The sequence below is a fragment of the Musa acuminata genome, chromosome BXJ1-2 (genome assembly GCF_036884655.1).
Source record: "Musa acuminata AAA Group cultivar baxijiao chromosome BXJ1-2, Cavendish_Baxijiao_AAA, whole genome shotgun sequence".
NCBI lineage: Eukaryota > Viridiplantae > Streptophyta > Magnoliopsida > Zingiberales > Musaceae > Musa > Musa acuminata.
In genome coordinates this window covers 20,327,236-20,347,989 of record NC_088328.1, presented here as the reverse complement: position 1 = coordinate 20,347,989, position 20,754 = coordinate 20,327,236, and the positions used below count along the sequence as shown (strand labels likewise).

The 20,754-nt window shown below is 39.1% G+C and overlaps 2 protein-coding genes and 1 long non-coding RNA gene across 3 annotated transcripts; 2 read left to right on the top strand and 1 right to left on the bottom strand.

Moving 5' to 3' along the window:
* The first annotated feature begins 5,315 nt into the window (after window positions 1-5,315).
* On the top strand, window positions 5,316-10,233 carry LOC135597476 (kinesin-like protein KIN-7F). The gene is made up of 14 exons (XM_065090453.1): window positions 5,316-5,562; window positions 5,719-5,942; window positions 6,323-6,412; window positions 6,532-6,632; window positions 6,723-6,836; window positions 6,929-7,010; window positions 7,095-7,162; window positions 7,245-7,310; window positions 7,416-7,540; window positions 7,645-7,978; window positions 8,192-8,296; window positions 8,381-9,226; window positions 9,378-9,694; window positions 9,772-10,233. The coding sequence occupies exons 1-14, from the start codon at window positions 5,471-5,473 to the stop codon at window positions 10,088-10,090; spliced, it is 2,883 nt and encodes a 960-aa protein (XP_064946525.1). The 5' UTR covers window positions 5,316-5,470; the 3' UTR covers window positions 10,091-10,233.
* Window positions 10,234-13,409: 3,176 nt separating this feature from the next.
* Window positions 13,410-19,619, top strand: LOC135597464 (CDPK-related kinase 3-like). The gene is made up of 11 exons (XM_065090437.1): window positions 13,410-14,098; window positions 15,346-15,476; window positions 15,886-15,927; window positions 16,034-16,142; window positions 16,284-16,362; window positions 17,480-17,776; window positions 17,951-18,060; window positions 18,723-18,830; window positions 18,969-19,031; window positions 19,236-19,403; window positions 19,482-19,619. The coding sequence occupies exons 1-11, from the start codon at window positions 13,547-13,549 to the stop codon at window positions 19,617-19,619; spliced, it is 1,797 nt and encodes a 598-aa protein (XP_064946509.1). The 5' UTR covers window positions 13,410-13,546.
* On the bottom strand, window positions 19,587-20,500 carry LOC135597470 (uncharacterized). The gene is made up of 3 exons (XR_010481265.1): window positions 20,364-20,500; window positions 19,816-19,917; window positions 19,587-19,718 (listed from the first exon to the last, which is right to left on the bottom strand). It is a non-coding gene; the product is annotated as an uncharacterized LOC135597470 (long non-coding RNA).
* Between the last annotated feature and the right edge of the window lie 254 nt (window positions 20,501-20,754).

Below are 20,754 nucleotides of genomic sequence, written 5' to 3'. Positions count from 1 at the left end.
TCGGTGAAAAGAAAAGGTAGATTTGTCCCCTTTTCCAACATGATCAGCTGATTAAAATTGGGGGAAGGAATCATCAGACATGTACTGACACATGGATGATGCTGGCCCACTGTGTGATTAGTGTTTTTGGACGTATATAGCTGATATAGCTACTGTTCCACAGTTTAATTATATTGGGGTGCTGTTGCCTAAATCAAGATTGGTGAATCCATAAACTTTCAGAACATGAACTTTAGTACTGCACAAGTGATCCCATAAGCTTTTGCAGATAAGCCAATAGCTTCTCCCTTTTGCATCGGATACAGTAACAGCAGATCAGGCCACAGCAAAAGATACAAGGGATCGATCATATGATGGCGCTTCATCAGCTCCTCCCTTTTGTTTCAGACGAAGTCAAAATAGATCGATCGAGCATTCCTTCCTCGTCCATTCGATATGACTCAAACCTTCCTTAATCGCAAATGGAATCTAAAAGATAGATTATAATAAGAAAGGAAAAGATTTCTGTGCACTCATTAATTGCAACGAAAGGCTAATAATGTTAGGGAGTGTGGAAACAACAAGGTCGACATATATGTTGTGGCATTTTCCGTTGCCTAAGCTTGGAGGAATGGCGGAAGAAGGAAGGTGAAAGAATTCAAAGCAAACACGGAGGCGTGAGAAGGAAGAAGGGGGCCACTGCCTCTCACCTTTCGTCCGCCCTTTAAGCCTCCTATGGCTTTACGAGGTATTGACGGGCTTTGCTTGAGTGAGCCAAAAGCATGAGATGCTGCTTCCCGCGCCTCTCTCTGATGTGTGACAACGTAAGCTAGACACAGAAAAGACGGAGAGACAACTGCATTCAACTTTTATTCATGAAGAAGCAAGCATATCGTGCTTTTAGTTAAACTCTTTTGACTGCTGATCCGAGAAATCTCACAAGAATAATGACTGCATGTCAATCGATGAATGTTATTGGCCAAGTAGGGGTTTGGAGTTGGAATTTTCCAATTCCTTTACATGGATATTGTTGGTGAATAAATGTACCATGACTGATGAGTCGATACGGCTTGGTCCACGAGTCGATGTCGGAAGTCTTTTGTCGGCTGAGCAGGATGCCGAGGGAGGCTGGGCCCTCTCGACAGGGTGTTGATCGATGTTCCTCGGTCCGAGCACCGTCTGTGTTGGGCAACGTCTTCTCCATCTCTAGGCTGGTCTGCAGCTTGCCTTCGTACACTAGATGGCAATTCCCAAGTTAAGACGCTCGTGGCTCGATGATGGCCGCTTTCCTACAAGAATGGCCTTCGTCGGGTGATTCCTGACTTTGGTCCCTCCGACAAGTAAGTCAGTTGTGGGTTGAATTGTTTTTATATTATTGTACGAGGGTCGATCGCATGCGGGTTCAGTGTAGCGATTGATCCTCGAGGGATGAGACGGTACTATGCGGCCGTTGTCCCGGGACGCGCGGGACAGCGTCAGACGACGCCGTCCCGAGCCTCCGGGATGGGACATGCCAAACAGTGCCTCGGTACGGATTCTGACTTAGCTTGTGGGGGTGCTCCTCTTACTGACCCAACTGTGGCGCGACGTGGTGTCGGTTGTGACGTGTCTTGGACCCAAAATATGTTTTATCAGATATAATAATATATTTTAGATTTTTAGGTATATATAAGCTAAATTTTGACGTCCAATTAGCTCGAGTTAGGTTTTGGTCAATTTAGAGTGAGATTGGGAGCTAATTAATGGATCGAGTTCGAGATATATGGATATAACTTGAAGGTAATATGACATTAATAAGGTATATCGAGAATCATTTATAGGTGAGTGCTGTCCCAATTATTGGCGTAGTGCATTAGCCCGGACTTAAATCGGGTTGGTTGAAAAATAATCCCCAAAGTCGATATAATTTCCAAAGGTGTAGTTTCACTCTCGACAGGCTTTTCGTTGTATAAGTGAGTCACATTGTCGGAAATAAAATTTCGATCAAACCTGAAAATATGTATTAAGACAGCGATTCGTGTCTTAGAATTTTTTATGTTTTTTTTTTCTCAATTTTGATCACACAATCTCTTAATTAGAATTAGAATTAAATCAGATTGTATCTCTTGTTAGTTTGAGTCGTTACCTAATTGAATAGTTAATAGTTTGGACATAGTTTTAATAAAAAAATATGTAATATGTATATATAATTTAGGAAAACATTAGATAATAAGATTTATGATATGATTTCAAGGTTCAAAACCTCTTTAGATTTATTCTTATTAACACTCTGAAGAACAGAAATACTTGCCATCAATATCTTTTGCTCAAAAAAAGTATATTTACTTTAAAAAGCTATAGGATGGTGGATATTAGAATTATTAATGATAAACCTCATATATGCATAAATATATAAGAAATTATTTTGAAATTTATGTAGGCAAACGTTTTACAGCATAAACAAACAATTGAGGTAGTATGCACTCTCCAAAACTAAAAAAATCATAAAGTGTTCACTAGTTGATTTGGTAAAAGCTTATTAGTTTATTATTGCCATATCATGAAAAAAAAAATTATAGGAGTAAAACATCCTTCCATAAGTACATAGAGTTAAATAAATGAATATCACTTTATTAATATGCATAACTTATAAATATTTATTATAATTTATTTATTTATCAAATTACAAGTCAAAAGTAATCCTAGATTATTTTTTTAAAATATAGTGATATTAACTCAAAGATAAATCCAACTAGTTTGGATCGGATTAGATTAGATTCAATTTAGTTTAAAAGATATGCTCTTAAATAGAATTCGATCAAGAATCATCCGTATAATTTGGATCAGATTAGACTTAATTTAGTTTAAACAAATTTAAATAAGTCAAACTAATTTAGAACCGCTTTGAATCAATCTTAACTAATTAAATTTGATTTATTTCGATCAATTTTTGAGCTCAAATTCAACAAAATAAGACCAATAGACTAGACTATATAATACTAAGCAAGGTTAAATCAGCTTACGTACAGGTAATGGGCACTATACATGACTATCTATGCACCATATTAAGTTGGGCCATCAATCCAAAGCCCATGAATTAGTCATGTGCATCACACATGACTATTCATGTTGGGCTGGGCTAAGCTAACTTATGGGCTAGGGTCTGACTTATGGGTTTAACCTAACTTATTGATTGGGCTTAGACTATAGGCTATGGCTTCACTTGTGGGTTAGGCTTAGCCTGTGGGTTATGGCCTGATCTACGATTTGAGACTATTGGTTTATTTCAATTCAAATCTAACAAATTTCCTTAATTTTGAATTACACCATTATAATAAAGCATATATTCATTAATAATAAGTCATTAAAATATAATAAATAATAATAGATTGAAATGATAAACTCTATAAGTGGAAATAGCATTCTAAATCAAGTATTGTATAAATCTAAAAATTAAATATCATGCATTCAAGATTAAAATTTTAGAAATATATATGACATAAATAATTTCAACATATTCTAATTCAAAAATAAAAATTTTAAACCTCAAAAGGGATAAAAAATATCTTAAAAATTTTATATAATATGTTTTTAATTTAATAATAAAAAATTAACATTTAAAGGAATAAAAATACTTCAAAACTACATATAACATATGCAACTCAATGTTTCTCTTATTGATAGACTTAACTTAGTGAGAAATAAAGGAGAGGAATCACTCCCATTAAATAGGAGGAGGTGAGCCATCTATTTAAGGTTTTTTTTAAAAAAAATTTCTTATTTATTTTAATATTTATTTTTATTTAAACTAACAAAAATAACATCACCCTATTTGAAATGTTGAATAGTTATTTTCTAAATTTTATTAGCAACCAAGAAAATAAAAAAAAGTGTTTAATTTGAATATTTGATTACAATTAATGTCCTAAATCAAACACTATCTTTATTATTTATCTTTACTAGAAAAAAAAACTCTAATTTTAAAGAACTAATATAAGAATAAAATTTATAATCCAAAAATATACGCATTAAACCCATCTTTAGTTTTTCATGTTAATATAGACCTAATGAAATTATTTTTTTATGCTAAAAATCAACCATTTGTTAATAAAATATATATTTTTTAATCATAATCCTTTACAAAATGTGATATTCATTGCATCTCTTAGATATTTTCAAAGGCATGTGTAAATAAGCGGAAGGGATCTCCCTCGAAGGAAGGAAGGGGTTTGAGAGGGGTCGGTGACATTAGAGAGTTAAGTAGGGCGAATGGATTAGATAAGGAAAAAAGGAAGAAGGAGAGATTTTATTAGAGCTCTCAAAAGAAACAAAAGGGTAAAGAAGCACCAGATTAATCTACTCCCAAGTACACGTAACATGTTGAGAGGCTTGGGAGGACGACGACATTAATGTCATAGTCTAGTCTCCAACAAGCATCAAGCTCACCAACAGCACAGAGGCAAGCTTTGACAAAGAGAAAACAAGCAAAGGGACAAATAGGATAGTAGCATTAAAAACTTATCTAAAGGAGGATGCAAATATTTGAACTAGATTCATCGCCAGGCCAAGGAACGGTCTTGTGAAGACCTGATTGATCTAGACTTCTTAGACCTGATAGATCTAAGTATGATCTAGATTCACCTAGTTATAATAAGGTGAGGCACTAGACCAAGAGTAAAACTGAGCTTCCGAGAAAGGGGATGGGAGATCTCTCTCTAAAACATAATGTTAATATTTATTGTCCATTGTTATTTAGATATGAATTGGATTTACACGGATGTCAGATTTAATGTCGTGAGTCATTTGATGGGCGGATCCAATTTCAAATCCTGCTCTACCTTGACTTGGGCTTTAGATTTAGATGACTAGCTTGCAATCTACCAGGCTGTTTTCGCCCTCAGGCTCGAGCCTACTTTTCATATAATTCAGGTTGCTTCCAATCAATATCAAGTACGAGACGGAGTAATCAACCCAAATATTACGTCAATCATGGGTGGCACTGATACAGATGGAGCATATTGGATTCAGCCGATACCACAAACCATGCACCATGCCAGGAGGAGAAGAACATCTGCATGCGGTGATGCGGTCATGAAAGCTACAGCTGCAGTTGACGAGCGTGAATGCCTGATGCCATGCCCTACCACCCAATCACCCATGAGCGCAATCCATCTTGTTTCTCCCTACCTGGTATCTTTTTTCTTCGACGCATGCAGTCTTACGGATGATGAAGTCACGTCCTTTTCCTGGGTGCCATGGAGGAGTCGGAGGAACTTATTTTGGGATCTCTTATGTTCATGCCAGCCTTTGGAGAAAGGCCAAGAGACTGTCCGGTCTATAGATAGAGAGAGTGCTTCGCTTGCAGCGCCAGCTACGTTTCAGCGGCTCTCATTTTGTCCCGGCGATCTGTGCGGACAATTCTGTCGCTTTGCAGCCCTCTCCCTCTCCCTCTCTCTCGGTTCTCTTTTGCTGTCAAGATCTGCAACAAAGTATATATTGGAGCACGTACCTTATGATCCCTTCTTTAGAAGGTCATTCGTCTATTCTCTCTCCCCTTCCACCTCCTCTCAGTTCTGGCGTAGCAGATATTTGGAGATCCCACAGGTTTGCCATTCTCTCTCTCTCTCTCTCTCTCTTCTCTAGGAAGATCCCACGTGGAACGATCGGTGATGGTGTTTGATTAAATGTATCAGTCAGCAATTAAGGAACTGCATCCACTAAGCACAAAGAAATCTCTGAATTGGTATTGGCATTGAACAGGGGAGGGATGGGAACAATCGGCCATGACGAGGTTGCGCCATGGGAGAAGGCAGAGGGGAGAAGGAAGGAGGAGAGGATACTGGTCTCGGTGAGGGTAAGGCCCCTCAATGCCAAGGAGATTGGGAGGAATGACCCCTCGGATTGGGAGTGCAGGAACAACACCACCATCGTCTTCAAGAACGCCCATTCCGAGCGAACAATGTATCCAACAGCCTACACATTTGGTGAGTGCTCCACATTGATTAGCTTTTCTCTTCCTATTCTGAACACAATTACGCATGTTTTGCACTAGTCTCGGAAGCATATTGGTGCACCTTCAGCATTTCGGTGAATGTGCATGATGATTCTCCCTGGCGAATGATTCTTTTGTCTTCATATTATGGAAGCAGACTGGGGGGCAGATCCCATGGTCTTGCCTTCATATTTAGGACTCTACGAAGGAATTCTTTTGTGATTCTTAGTTTCTGCTCTCCTATGACAAAGCCAAGAAAATTCATTTCTTGGATTATGCAGTTTAACATCCTGAGAATTCGCACAACACTATATGCACTGCAGTTTTGCAGTTTTTCGCAATCCTCATCTCCCTCTTGTTCATGATGATTAGACAAAGTATTTGGGTGCGAGTGCGACACGAGACATGTTTATGATGAAGGAGCTAAGGAAGTCGCTCTCTCTGTCGTCGATGGAATCAATGGTGAGCGGAACATTCTCTGAATTTTTTTGCCTGTATCAGTCTATTAACCTTTGTCCGAGTACTCCTCCTGATCAAGAAAGAGAACACTGTAAACTGAGTGTAGAACATGTTCATCGCAGCAAGTATATTTGCATATGGACAAACAAGCAGTGGAAAGACATACACAATGACCGGGATAACCGAATATGCCATGGAAGACATATATGACTACATAAAGAGGGTACAAATACCTGCACTTGCCTTCCAGAAACAATGCAGAGCACTTGTGCTTTCTGTAGTTATTCGTTCATTACTTCTTTCCTTTTTGCAGCACGAGGAAAGAGATTTTGTTCTAAAATTCTCGGCAATGGAGATATACAACGAATTGGTAAGAGATCTGCTGAGCACTGACACCTCTCCTCTCAGGCTTCTCGATGATGCAGAGGTAAAGCATTGCACTTATGGCTGTTGTATCATTGAATTCTTCTTGATGAAACAACAAGCATTGTTAGTGAACTTGCTACCTATCCTTCTCAGAGAGGGACTGTTGTGGAGAAACTTACAGAGGAAACTCTAAGGGACCAGTGGCATCTCAAGGAACTCCTTTGTGTGTGTGAAGGTACTAACCGAACATGTCTTGTTCATATCTTTCTACATTCGCATCTCCCACACTTTAATCTCCGTACATATGTATTCATCGCAGCACAACGACAGGTCGGAGAGACGTCCTTAAACGAAATGAGCTCCCGATCGCATCAGATACTGAGACTGGTTTGCCTTTGATCAGATGTTTGAATGATTTCTACTATCTTAACGGGGGGAATTCAGTTCTTTTCTCTATCTCAATCTGCAGACAATCCAGAGTACCGCTCACGAATTCACGGGAAGAGGAAGTTCAAGTACTCTTCTAGCTGCTGTGGTATGTGAATTCCCGTCGATGACTAACTTTCTTCTTCCTTTCCCCTTGAACTTTCAGATGAAATGGCAGCAAATAGGAGGCTAAGTTTCTTTCTTGTGGATACAGAATTTTATTGATTTAGCAGGAAGTGAACGCGCATCTCAATCACCATCTGCTGGTACTCGGCTCAAAGAGGGTTGCCATATCAATCGGAGCTTGCTTACCCTGGGAACTGTCATCCGCAAGCTAAGGTCATCGAAATGCTGTTATCCTATATCTTTCTTTCATTGAAAAGAAGGTCAGTGTCTCTCTTTAAATGTTGTCATTTACTGTGGATTCCACTTTCTTTATGCAGCAAAGGGAGAACTGGACACATTCCATATCGAGATTCCAAGTTGACACGCATATTACAACCCTTCTTGGGAGGTAATGGAAGAACTGCCATCATCTGCACAATGAGCCCTGCCCGAAGCCATATCGAGCAATCCAGGAACACTCTCTCGTTTGCAAGCTGCGCTAAGCAAATAGTTACCAATGCTCACGTCAATGTGTTGATGTCTGATAAGGCACTGATAAAGCATCTACAGAAAGAACTTGCAAGATTGGAGAATGAACTGAGATACCGTGGAGCTGCCTCCATCACGTATCATCCTGATGCCCTGAGCGAAAAAGATGCCCAGATCAAAAAGGTTGAGATAGAATCGATTTCTTATCGCATGGACTAGTTTCTTACACATAGACACATGTTTGTGATGATTGTAGCTTAAATTTTGATCTCGATCTCTTACCATGATTTCCTAGTAGCTTATTCATGATGAGTGTAATGCAAATCATGAAATCCGCAAAAGTTCCTCGACAATTCTCAACAGATTGCCTTTTTCTTCTTCCTGTTCTTTGTTTAGATGGAGCGAGAAATCAAGGAGCTGATGCAGCAGAGAGATCTTGCTCAGTCCCGACTTGAGCATTTGCTCCGACCTATGGCAGATTACCAATTTTCTAGGCAATGGGTATGTGTCCTTTCGAGCTGGAATTTGCGCTTACGAGTTTTTTCCTTGTTTTCTCCAACCTCTGCTTCTTTTCCTTTTGCACAGGAAGAATCCAGTCAATCTGAGCTATCCTATTTACACAGTGCATGTGAAGATGCACTTTCGATCTCCGATGTATCTGGTGTTACGTATCAAATTCCAGATTTTGACTCTTCTATGTTTGGTAGGCCGGAAGAAGGCAACAACTACAACATCTGCCTAGAGCTTTCGGATACCATGAATCCACCTAGCAAACACATCCCTCAACAGGGAAGGGATGAAATCACTGGAGCTGCTTATGCAGATTCCGAAGACCAATGCAAGGAGGTTCAGTGTATCGAGATACATGCCTTGAGCACAAACAGAAGCGATGAGTTCAATCTCTTGTTGAATGATGAAGATGATAGTCTGCTACATTTGACAGATGAAAAGATGCTTGGGGATCCTACAGCAGAATCTTTAGGAAATGCACACTGGATACCTGCAAAGGAGCAATCGATGAAGATCGCGACAAGAACGACCGAGAATTTTGTCAAGCCTCGTAATGATGGATTATCATCTACATTGCCTTCGATGCAAACACTGATGAATTCCAGGGAGTTGGGACTAACTAGAAGTAAAAGCTGCAACGCAAGCATGATGAGCAGTTCAATCGTGTCTTGGCTCCAAAATGTTGAGCGAGATAAAAGCACACAACCTGACATCTTAAAAGAGTTTGCTGAAAAGCCTAGAGAGGATCAAAGAAGACTAGAAAATGATACTCTCTCAATCGGAGAATCGGAGGACTTGGAAAAATCCACTTCCTTTGAAGTGCTAAAAACTGAGGATATCAAAGCTGTTCATGAAGAGGTTGATACCGGTGCTCATGATTCTTATTCAGGAAAGATTGAGACAGAGGAAACTACTGATCAGGTGTGATTCCAAATGTATTCATGGATTTACTTTTGTTCTATCTGCTATGGTATTACAGATTATTCATATGTTAAAATGCCTGTAGATGACTTTTGTATCGTAGATGACTTTTGTATCATTTATAACCTTCTCGTTCTGCAACTCCCTGCAGCTTACCGAGGATATGATTCCGGAGACTCAAGCAACTCGATCACAAACCATTGAAGCTGTGAAGACTGTTGAGGATGCAGCCATGGACGCGCAGGAGTTCCAGAGAGAGCAACAGGAGATAATCCAGCTTTGGCATGCGTGCGAAGTCCCCTTGGTCCACAGATCTTGCTTTTTCCTACTCTTCAAAGGCGACCCAGCCGACTCCTTCTACATGGAAGTCGAACGCAGAAGGCTTTCCTTTCTAAGGAACAGCTTCGCTCTTGGAAACGTTGGCGGCGTAGCGGCAGAAGATGGTCACATATTTAGTCTTGCGTCAAGGTAGGATCATTGTTCTAATGCTCATCTTTTTCCATCTTTTCTCCATGGAAGATCATGCATGTTCATGCTGTTGGCAGCTCGAGATATATCCGCCGGGAGAGGGAGATGCTGTGTCGGGAGATGCATAAGAAACTGTCGTCGGCTGAGAGAGAGGCGCTCTACGCCAAGTGGGGAATTGCGTTGAACTCCAGGCAGAGGAGTCTTCAGCTGGCTCAACTCCTCTGGACTCAGACCGACCTGCAACATGTGAGAGAGAGCGCATCGCTTGTGGCCGAGCTGATCGGATTTGAGGAGCACGGGCAGGCCATGAAGGAGATGTTTGGGCTCAGCTTCACACCACAGAAAACTCACAAGAGATCCTCCAGCTGGTGGCACGGCAAGTTCCCCCTCCTGTGAACGAAATGGGAGCTGTCCACCAGGGCTTAAAACATCAACTGATGACAGTCTTTTCTTGCCCTTTTTGTGACTCTTTCAGCAAGTAATTGATCAAACGAGAGCAAACACCGTCTTCCCCAACTCCTCCTCTCCTCTTTCTCGATCCCCTCTGCATCTATTCCTTGTACAATTCATGCCCATATCCTACACATCCATATCTGTGTTGTTGAAAGATTGTCTTCAACTTGCATTGGCAAAATGGAAAATTGATAATAGAGAAGAATAAGATCTGCATTCGTCGAGGGACAATGAGAATTAGAAACCATTTGTGCATGCATGAGATGTTGCCTATCCATCTTATCGATGGAGAGCCCACACTACATGATGATTAAAGCTTTCATCGTCAACAAGATGTTGGTCTCGTACACCCCTCATAATAGTTTTAGAACAATGTTTGATATCTGCAATTACTTTGATACCGGAGGAGCTGTCTTTTGGCTTATCACTACAAGATCTGCTAGTTCACTGTAAAACCGTGATTAGAGTCTATATTGATCAGATGGACGGTTGAAATACGACCATACTATAGGGGAGAATAGGAACCGTAAATGAGTTTGAATCAAAGTATTCAAAGTAAATATACATTTGATCTAATACCAATTTGTTTTGAAAACTTAAAGTCATGATAATAATTAGGTTTATTACAATACATCGATTTAGTGATGGATATGAGAGCAGCACCACAAGGAAGGATGAAGAATGTAACATGAGTTACATTGGCTGAGAATGTTGTAAGAAACTTTTGTGCCACCACCTCCTAACATCTGATCTACAGTTGGAGCATTTAGGTAATCAATAGCACATGTAATAATGTTGATCTACAGTTCATTCACCGCATTTTTTTCACTTCGGTCTGTGTGTGAGGAGAAATCGAAAATTTCTTTTCAACGAAAAGCTTTTGTGGCTTTTTGAGAAATCTGATGACATTTATTATGATCATAGTATGGTGGATTCGAAACACCCGTGATGAAATGTGTTCGATGATAGAATTGAATCCTAATTTTTTGATGATTGATCCAGTCATTCTAATCGAGTATACTTCGTATCCTTTTCGAGAGCTAGAGGAAATGCATTTGTAGATACAACAAACAGTTGGTATGAGAGGATTAATGCTGGATTCTCGAGGACAAATTATTGATCTACTCGACCAATTTACAGGTCACATAGATTGCTCTTTATAAAATTCTTTTCGATATGCAAACGATTTCTTTGTTGCTTTCTTCGAGGGATTGAGGGAGGTGTAACACTCCTCAGTTAATCCTAATATTATGGATCCGTAGATAAAATGACTCGAGAGTGTTCTTTTGTCTTAAGAGGCAAGAACGAGTGTTTTTTTAAAATTAATTTACCTTAGGAACCCTATAATTTTAAAAATAAAATAAATAATCTCATCTATGCTAACATCATCAACTCAACTGTATTGACGGAAAATGCAACACGTCGAATCGATACGAAAGTGATAAGCAAAAAGATAATTTCAACGTCCATTCGTTATTAGTGATTTTATCGATAAAAAGATAATTTTAATATCTCAGGAAACAGAAAGGATATTAAAATTATCTTTTTGTCCATTATTTTTGCATCCATCCAACATGTGATATCACATGTTGTATTTTTCGTTAGTTTATAGGGATCATAATATAATTTTTTTAAATACAAAGATTATAATACTAATAGTATCTAAGTATAGAGGGTAATATGTAATTAGCCCTATCTTAAACGTTTCTAATATATAGATACTTCCTCTTTGTAGATTTTTGAATGCACTAAATAGATTCATTCTCTCCCGTGATCTTTTGGTGAGATTATAATTAGTCATGTATATGGGAAATAGGGGAATGAATGCACTTCATTTACTTAATTTAATATAGTTTCTTTTATTAAAAATATCTTTGGGAAAGATCTGCTTCGATTAACCAATTAAATTTGAGTTAATTTTGTGGGCAATAAAACAATCAATTATGTGGAACTACTTGGAATAGAGTATGCAAATTATAACTGGTAAATCAAAATGTCCTCTTTACTATTTTTTAAAATTAGTTATTTGCATTTAAAAGAGAGTAAAATACATTTTCATAAAAGAATAATCAACAAAAATAAAAGATTGCACGATTCTTCCTTATGACTTCATCGTGACGTTGAATGTGACAACGCATTCGATGCCGGGGTCGACGTGGTCAACCAGAAACAATCGAACGGTGGTTGTATTTATGCATGCCGATTTGACTGACACAACCAGTTGACGTCTGGACTTACTTCTCTGACTTGCAGATTCGGGTAAACGTTGACTTAAAACAAATAAAAAGACTTGTCTTTTAAATATCTGTGTTCTCATATATATATTTTCTCCAATTTCACATCGATCCATATTAGTTCACGTCGCCCTTTAAGACCTGCCGTATCAGTTCACATTGATCCACTGGATGTTCAAAACATTTGTATCCCGTTCAAAGGTCAAACATCTAAGCAGGCGTCGCATGCGTCGTCAACGCAATATTTTGACAGGGAAGGAACCTCCGAGATGGCTACCAGCAAAAAAAGTATATGCTTGTCATTTAGTGCCAGGACAAAGATATGATACAAAAGTGAACCCTGTCCATCGCAAGATATGATACCGAGTCATCCAACAGTATGGTGGTCTGTAACGTTAGTATCGGAGATGTAATAAAAGCGAATGAAACAAAAATATGACAAGTTTCCAAATTTGGTAAAACGCAGAGACTCCTGACGTCAGAAGTGACGTCATACGCAATCCATACTGCTTGCGTGTGAGTCGAGACCAACAAATCAGCGACCGATGATGTCCCCACGAATCCAATCGCAGCCACCAAAGTCTTTTCGACTGGTTCATCCGACGTCTGCGTGTTCTGCCACCTCAGCGCTAAGTATTCTATTCCGGCTATTGAGCATTATTTTCTTTTTTTTTTTTAGCTTCTCTTGTAATATTTTATATTCAAAAAAGACGTGTTGAACGCGCGCTCACCGACGCGCCGTGTTGCCGGAGAGAAGTCTCCTTCCTCAAGCACCATACAACGATGTTCTCCACTCGCCGTATTCCACGTGTCTGATAGTCAGAATGACGACGCAAAAGACGTGGCCTCTCGCCGGAGCACATGTTGTTTCCTGCACGCTGCGGCGACAGGAGATCCTGAACCCTCCTATTTTACAGATCGCCCCCTCGGCGTTTCCATATTATCTTTGGAGTACGGTTGGAGACCCCTATTTAATAAGTCCCTCGTCGTTCCCTCTTCTTCCGCTCCTCCTCTTCCTCCAACCGCCCCATTGCCGCGTCTTTGACCTCGTCCGCGTTCTCCTCGCGAATTAAACCCTCGAAACCTAGCGATCCGATAGAGAAGAAGGCGAAGAAGAGAAGGGGAAGAGGCGGCGGCGGCGTCGCGCGGCGGACGTGGAAGAGGAATGGGCCAGTGCCACGGCAAGAACATCTCCATCGGCGGGGGCAGAGGACGCCATCGACGCCGGAATCCGAGGCACCCTGACGATGGTGGGGACGTCGGAGATGGCAATACCGCCACCAACACCCCTCAGCCCGGGGACAGTGGCCATGTAACCCCCATCTACTCGTCCTCCTGCTGGCCCAGCCCATACACCCAGGGCTCCGCCAGCCCATTCCCGGCCGGAGTCTCCCCCTCGCCGGCCAGTTCTACCCCGCGGCGATTCTTCCGCCGCCCCTTCCCGCCACCGTCGCCCGCGAAGCACATTAAGGCGGCGCTCGCCAAGCGCCTGGACCCGGGGAGGCTCAAGGAGGGGACCACCGCCGAGGACGGTACGGGGAATGCCGAGAAGCCTACGCTAAATAAGAACTTCGGGTATGGAAAGAACTTCGGGTCCAAGTATGAGCTCGGGAAGGAGGTGGGGCGGGGGCATTTCGGGAATACGTGTTTGGCTAAGGCGAAGAAGGGGGACATCAAGGGCCAAACCGTTGCCGTCAAGATCGTCTCCAAAGCTAAGGTGCGGCTTCATGTGTGGCGTAAATATTCTCTTTTACCTTTCTTTTCAGTTTTGATTGCGTCACTACCTAGTACTTCTTCCTGAAAGAATAAGGAAGTGCACTGTGCAGAGCAATTGGATTCGTCGGAGGAATTCCTATCCGTCTTAGCGTTTGATCCGTTCTTGTGTCATGTTGTTTGCATCCCTGTATGATTGATGTTTGTATTATATTTATTGACATTCTTGTTGGATATTTAAGTACGGGTTTGATTGGGTTTTTCCTCAACTCTGCAAATATCTGTGTTATGAACTTAGAAACGGCATGTTAATTTAATTGACAGTTATTAAAATAGTTATCTTTTTCTCTCCTACGAGACTGATTTTTCTAAAATCAGATAATATCAAGGTTCATAATGTTGCTAAAATGAGGATGTTGAGATGGATATCTGTGTTGATACTAGAAATATTTATATTCCTGTACATTTAGACATGGTTTTGTTAGAAGATAAGATATTGAAAACCCTTTAAGATGGCATGGATCCCAAAAAAACCTAATAAAACCCTGGTTAGAGATGAGGTAAGTTGAGACCTAAGAAAACTTATTTAGAAATGATAAAATAATATTTAACTGCTCTTAGTTTGACCAATTTTATTACCTTAAACAATGGTCAGTAGAGACCAATATAGCTGATCTCAGATAGTTGGAACATTACATCTTGTTGTTGTTGTCATTGTATCTTGTGCTCGTTATATATTGACATTATGTGGCATGCACATGAAGTGATAAAATAAATATGCTTGCAGCAGTGTCATGTCAGTAGGACATAGCATACCGAAACTTCTGAAAACTTTGTGAAATAAAAGAATGCTGTGTATGACCCTTCTAAGCCTTAACATATACCTGTTAGCTGACTAAATTTATACCAATTTGCTTAAAACTGAATCTAAAACACGACAAGATGAAAGCTCATTCCATGTCGAACTAACTTAACCTGATACCAAACTGTACCCAATTCATGATGACTTCAGTTGATATTTGGATGTTGATTCATGTGAAAAAAGAGCGTACCTGGTGCTCTAGGCTCCCGCCAATGCGGGGTCTTTTGATGTTGTATTCTTAATAGGTCTTTTGTTTCCTTTTGTGGTTTTTTCGTTTTAACTTCTTTGCCCTTTTATGTGCTACACATGGTTTGTTTTTTATTAACTACAATGTCGAATTTCAACAATTCTTTTACATAATCGTATGCTTAACATCATTTTTATGGCAGATGACAACACCAATATCAATTGAAGATGTTAGTAGGGAGGTGAAAATTCTGAAGGCTTTGTCTGGGCACAAAAATCTTGTTAAATTTTATGAAGCATGTGAGGATGCCCATAATGTCTACATAATCATGGAGTATGTCTTATTTATTTCCTTTTCAGTTTTCCTGTAATGTGGTATGATGAATTGGAAATATCTTATTCCTGAATTGTGCTTGCCATGATATTTCTGACCAGATAAGATTAAATAAATTTCCTTTGACTTTTGATTCCCATACTTCAAAACAAAAATATCCAGTAAACATTCTTTTCTAAATATATGAAAGTTGTAATTCCTTGGATCTGTCGAAAAATGCAGTATTTTAACAAACCCATGAAATTGAGGTTTTACGTGAGATTTTTTCACCATACCTTTAACTTGATTTCTTTTTCATATCTTTTACATGATTCTGAATTTATATTATTATGTGTGCTTTTCAAGCCTGTTAATGAAATTTGCTCATGTTGTTCGGTATTCACCATCTTTCCCTGCTTTTCTTTCTCAGATTTTGTGAAGGTGGAGAATTATTAGATAGAATCTTGGCCAGGTAATTTAAATTTTAATTTTAGTCAATTTGTTAGCAAGAGAAGGTCCATATCTTGTTTTAATTGACTCGTGGACTTATGAAATTTTCTATTTCTGTATTTCCAAAGAGGTGGAAGGTACACAGAGGAAGATGCCAAAGCAATTATTGTGCAGATGCTGGGTGTGGTAGCCTTTTGTCATCTTCAAGGTGTTGTGCATCGTGATCTAAAGCCAGAGGTCTACCTTGGATTTTATGCTTGATGCTCTGTAGTTTGCATATTAATGGAAATTAGTTGTGCTCTGTCTTCTACTAATTCCCTTTTCTATTTAACTTGTATTTGTTGCTGATGTTTTCTTCTCTTCTCTATGTTGTGACAGAATTTTCTCTTCACCAGTAAAGATGAAAATGCTGTTATGAAGTTAATTGATTTTGGTCTTTCTGATTTTATCAGACCAGGTAACAAGTGGCTGTGAATGTTGGCAATTTATTGTAATATATTGATGCATTCATGTGTCTTTTATACTGAATCGGGACAGCGACAAACATGAAGATAGAGTCTTACTGGAATCGTCTAGCTGAAAATGATTTTTCTTGTGTATGTCAAATCATATGATAAAAGTGATGTTCGATAAAATATTTCCTGAAGTTGATTTCAAAGTGTTTGGCTTCTATAGTTCTTAGGGGCTGAAGAAGTTCTTCAGTGCGATTGATTTAATTCTGAAACATATCTGCTAGCCATTGGTACCTGCATCTTTATATTCATAGTGTGATTTTGATGAAGGTTAACTTCCATAGGTGTTCGGAAGCAAAGAAGTTAATCAATTAGTTCTTTGCTAGCAATTGATGCCCTCATCTATTTCCAAGTTCTTCTAGATGCAACTTCTTCTTGTGTACAGCTTGTTTTCATGGTTAAATTTAAACCTGAATGGCAAGTGTTTTCCTTTTGTAGTAAACATGGACAAATAATAAGTTAAACTAATGATACTTTTAATCTTGTATTCTGAAACCCTTACATAAGTATGTGGAGCAGCTTGTTGTACAGAGATGCTATTTCTCAACTTTATGTTGGAAATTTATAGAATTTATCATAACATCATTAATTTTTGTTCTGGAAATTTAATTATCAAAAGTTTGAACTACACATCTAACAAGTATCAAGACTTCTAAGAATCAGTCTTCATAAACAATAATTGGTATTGTACCATAGTATCAATATATTTTTCATGCTTCATACTTCAAATGCTTAGATATCAATGGCAAAACAAGTTGGCCAAAAGATGATAATGTAGTTAAAAGCTGCTGCCCAAATCTTTTTGCCAACTTTCCAGCTTTACATTAACTGCATATTCAGTATGCTTTGGTAAATTAGTGTGCAACCTCAGCACAATGATTGTGTAATCTCTACTATTGTTCATAAATTTTTACCTGATTTGCCTACTCCAGTTCCAAAAGTTTTCTCTATATACTTGATTATGGTATATCAGCTACTATCATCACCATTGTTGTACTTGATTTATGTGTCGCCATATTATATTTGATGCTCAACAGAAGTTTCCAATCTATGGTCATGCAGATGAAAGATTAAATGACATTGTTGGAAGTGCATACTATGTTGCACCTGAAGTCCTACATAAATCATACAGTACAGAAGCAGATATGTGGAGCATTGGTGTTATAGTTTATATTCTATTATGTGGAAGTAGACCTTTCTGGGCACGAACTGAATCAGGAATCTTTCGTTCTGTTTTGAGAGCCGATCCTAATTTGGATGACACCCCTTGGCCTGCTGTATCCCCAGAAGCTAAAGATTTTGTGACAAGGCTTTTGAATAAGGACTACAGGAAAAGATTGACAGCTGCTCAGGCTTTGAGTAAGTTGCTTGCTCCATCAAATGATAACCTGGTGGGCATTCGTTGAATGTTAAACTAAAATATGATATGATTTTCTTCATATCTTTTCTTCTGCAACATTAATGCCTTTGCACTTAATTTGTTTTGTCATAATTCTCCAGCTGAAAACAGATATATGTTTTTTTATGTGGCAGCTCACCCTTGGTTGCGAAGCGAACAAACACAAATTCCTTTAGATATGCTTATATATAAGTTAATCAAATCATACCTTCGTGCCACACCTCTAAAGCAGGCTGCACTAAAGGTACATAGTGCTCAGATTTAGATGCTCACTTTTATACTTGACTTGCTAGTTTCAGTTTGTTACAAAGGCATATTGTTGCATCAGTCATTCCTCATCTGTATGCTTCACATTTTCAACACAGACTGTAACTTGTAAAGAGGTTATACATTTAATGTTAAGGTAGAATGCTTGTTGTAAGCCACTGGTAAGGCGTGGCGGCAGCTTGATCTTTTTATTACAATTGTGTTCTAAGCTGAACTCAAGTCCAAGAAAGCTGTTTAGTTTGGAAATAGTCTGTAATGCAAAAAAGCAGATTAACTTTTTCATTGAACTTATGAAATATAAATTATAAAAAATTGCTTAAAAATAAAAAATTTGTGAATGATTAAATGGGGTCACATACAGAAGATAAGTTGTCGAAAAAATGGGGTTTCAGACTTGTGTACACTCATGCTTTTTTGAGCTAAGATATGGGTGGCACAAACAGAGGTCGTATGGCTTGTGGGCACTCGTATAGTGATATTTATTTTAAGACAGTAAATCAAATCTATAAAAAAACAAAACCAAGTAACTAAATTAGCATCCAAGCAATGTTATTACTGGCATGCATTTTAATGCTGCTTAAAAAACTTGCTAGCAATCTAAACTTGTTCTAGTTTATACTTTTTTTTCTTTCTGTATAGGCACTATCTAAAGCTCTAACTGAGGATGGGCTCTTCTATCTACGATCACAGTTTGAGCTACTAGAACCGAACAAAGATGGGTTCATCTCCTTTCAAAACTTTCAGAAAGTAAATTTGCCTTTTAACCTCATTGGCATTTCAATCAGATTAATTATGACTTAGAAGGCTAGATCTTCATATTTCATGTTATTTTTCATATGTTTTTTTGTAGTGTTCCGTTAATTTTGTAGTGTTCATATTTTTCAGGCACTCATGGAAAAGACAACTGAAGCCATGAAGTTGTCCGGGGTTACTGACATTCTGAATGTGGTAATGCATCTAGTCTTATGCTATTTAGTAGTATTAGATTAATCTTCTGGTGATGTTATCATTTATGATGTTAAGACTTAAGATCATAACGGGAGGTGCATTCTGTCTTGCTTCTCCAAACTGTTGATACTTTTGCTGCTAGTGATAAATCTTTCTACATTGAAAACGCAAAGGACACTGAATTTTGTATGATTCAACACTCAGTTGGAGGCACTATCATCCAGAAGCATGGATTTCGATGAGTTTTGTGCTGCTGCTATCAGCCCTTATCAGCTTGAGGCTTTGGGACAATGGGAGCAGATAGCCACCGCAGCATTTTCATACTTCGAAGAGGAGGGAAATCAAGTTCTCTCAGTCGAAGAGCTTGCGCAGGTACTGATCATTATTCCACAATATAACTATACATGTATATGTAATTATGTTAGAACCTGATAGAACTGCTCTGTCCAGGAATTGAACATCACCACGACTTCTCACTCCTTTCTGCAAGACTGGATTAGACAAGAAGATGGCAAGCTCAGCTTTCTTGGATACACCAAATATCTACATGGCGTAACCATCCGCAGCGCAAACGTGAGACATAACTAAATCCTGCGATCCCCTGATGTAATTCTTTGTTCATTATCTACCCCATCTCTTCGTTTGTTATTGTTGCAATTCTTTCGATCCTGGCTTTGTAGAGAATGCCTGCAGAGAATAATCTGTAATGAGACCCCAATGATTGATGGAAGCTCTGCTTTCGAAGGGATCAATACAACTGACGTTGCTTTGTGCATTGAAGTACCTGAAATGTATGCCATTGATGCCTTGATAGCATGTATTATGCTGTTTTCCTGTACAACGAAGTCTCTTTGATTGAACGAACTACAAGTATGTTTTCAGATTCCTACAAAAGGAGTTAATTATTTCTCGTAAGGCTAAAGAACAAGAATAGAATCAACCTCTCATAACTCAAGTAATCAAAGTTTCAATCATAAAATAATTTCTTTATTTGACAAGATCTTTGAAAGCCCTCTTTTGCACTGCCCTTTAATTCTCGTTAAATAATCTTATGATTCACTAGTTTTTCTTCTTTATTTTGGGAAAATCTTGCTGGAGATGATGTTCGAGAGTATATAACTTTGGTGTTTTTCTGATATTAATAGGTTCTTATTGTTTGGAATATCTAAGATACAAGATAATATGACCCATATAAATATACTATATTATATTATATATATATATATATATTTCCTTTGAGATGATTATATTCATATATTATTCGAGACATAAAGACTAAAAGACCTTCAACTTGATCACAAAAAGAAAAAAAAACATAAAAAATTAAATTACCGAAGCTTTTACAAAAGCCTCAGCTACGTAGGGTTTGAACTTTTCAAGCCCTGAAGCACAGGTGAAGGTGGCGGTGGCCTCCGGCTCCGGCGGTGGTGGAGGAGGTGTCGCGGTCGATGATGCCCTGGACGTGGCGGAATTGCTCGACGTGGCAGGGGATGGTGATGGCGCCGGTGTGGTGGAATCCGTACTCCTCCTCCGCCGCCCGGAGCAGGGCCACGAAGAGCGGGTGGTTGAGGTACCCCACCGGCACCACGAACCGCTGCTGCTCCTCCCCCGCGCCTCCGACCCGTATCGCCATCCATCCTTTGGGTGGTGCCGGCCCGCGTCTCCCCCCTCCACCGGTCATCCCCCGAGGCGACAAGTGCAGGTACACCCCCGGCATATCTAT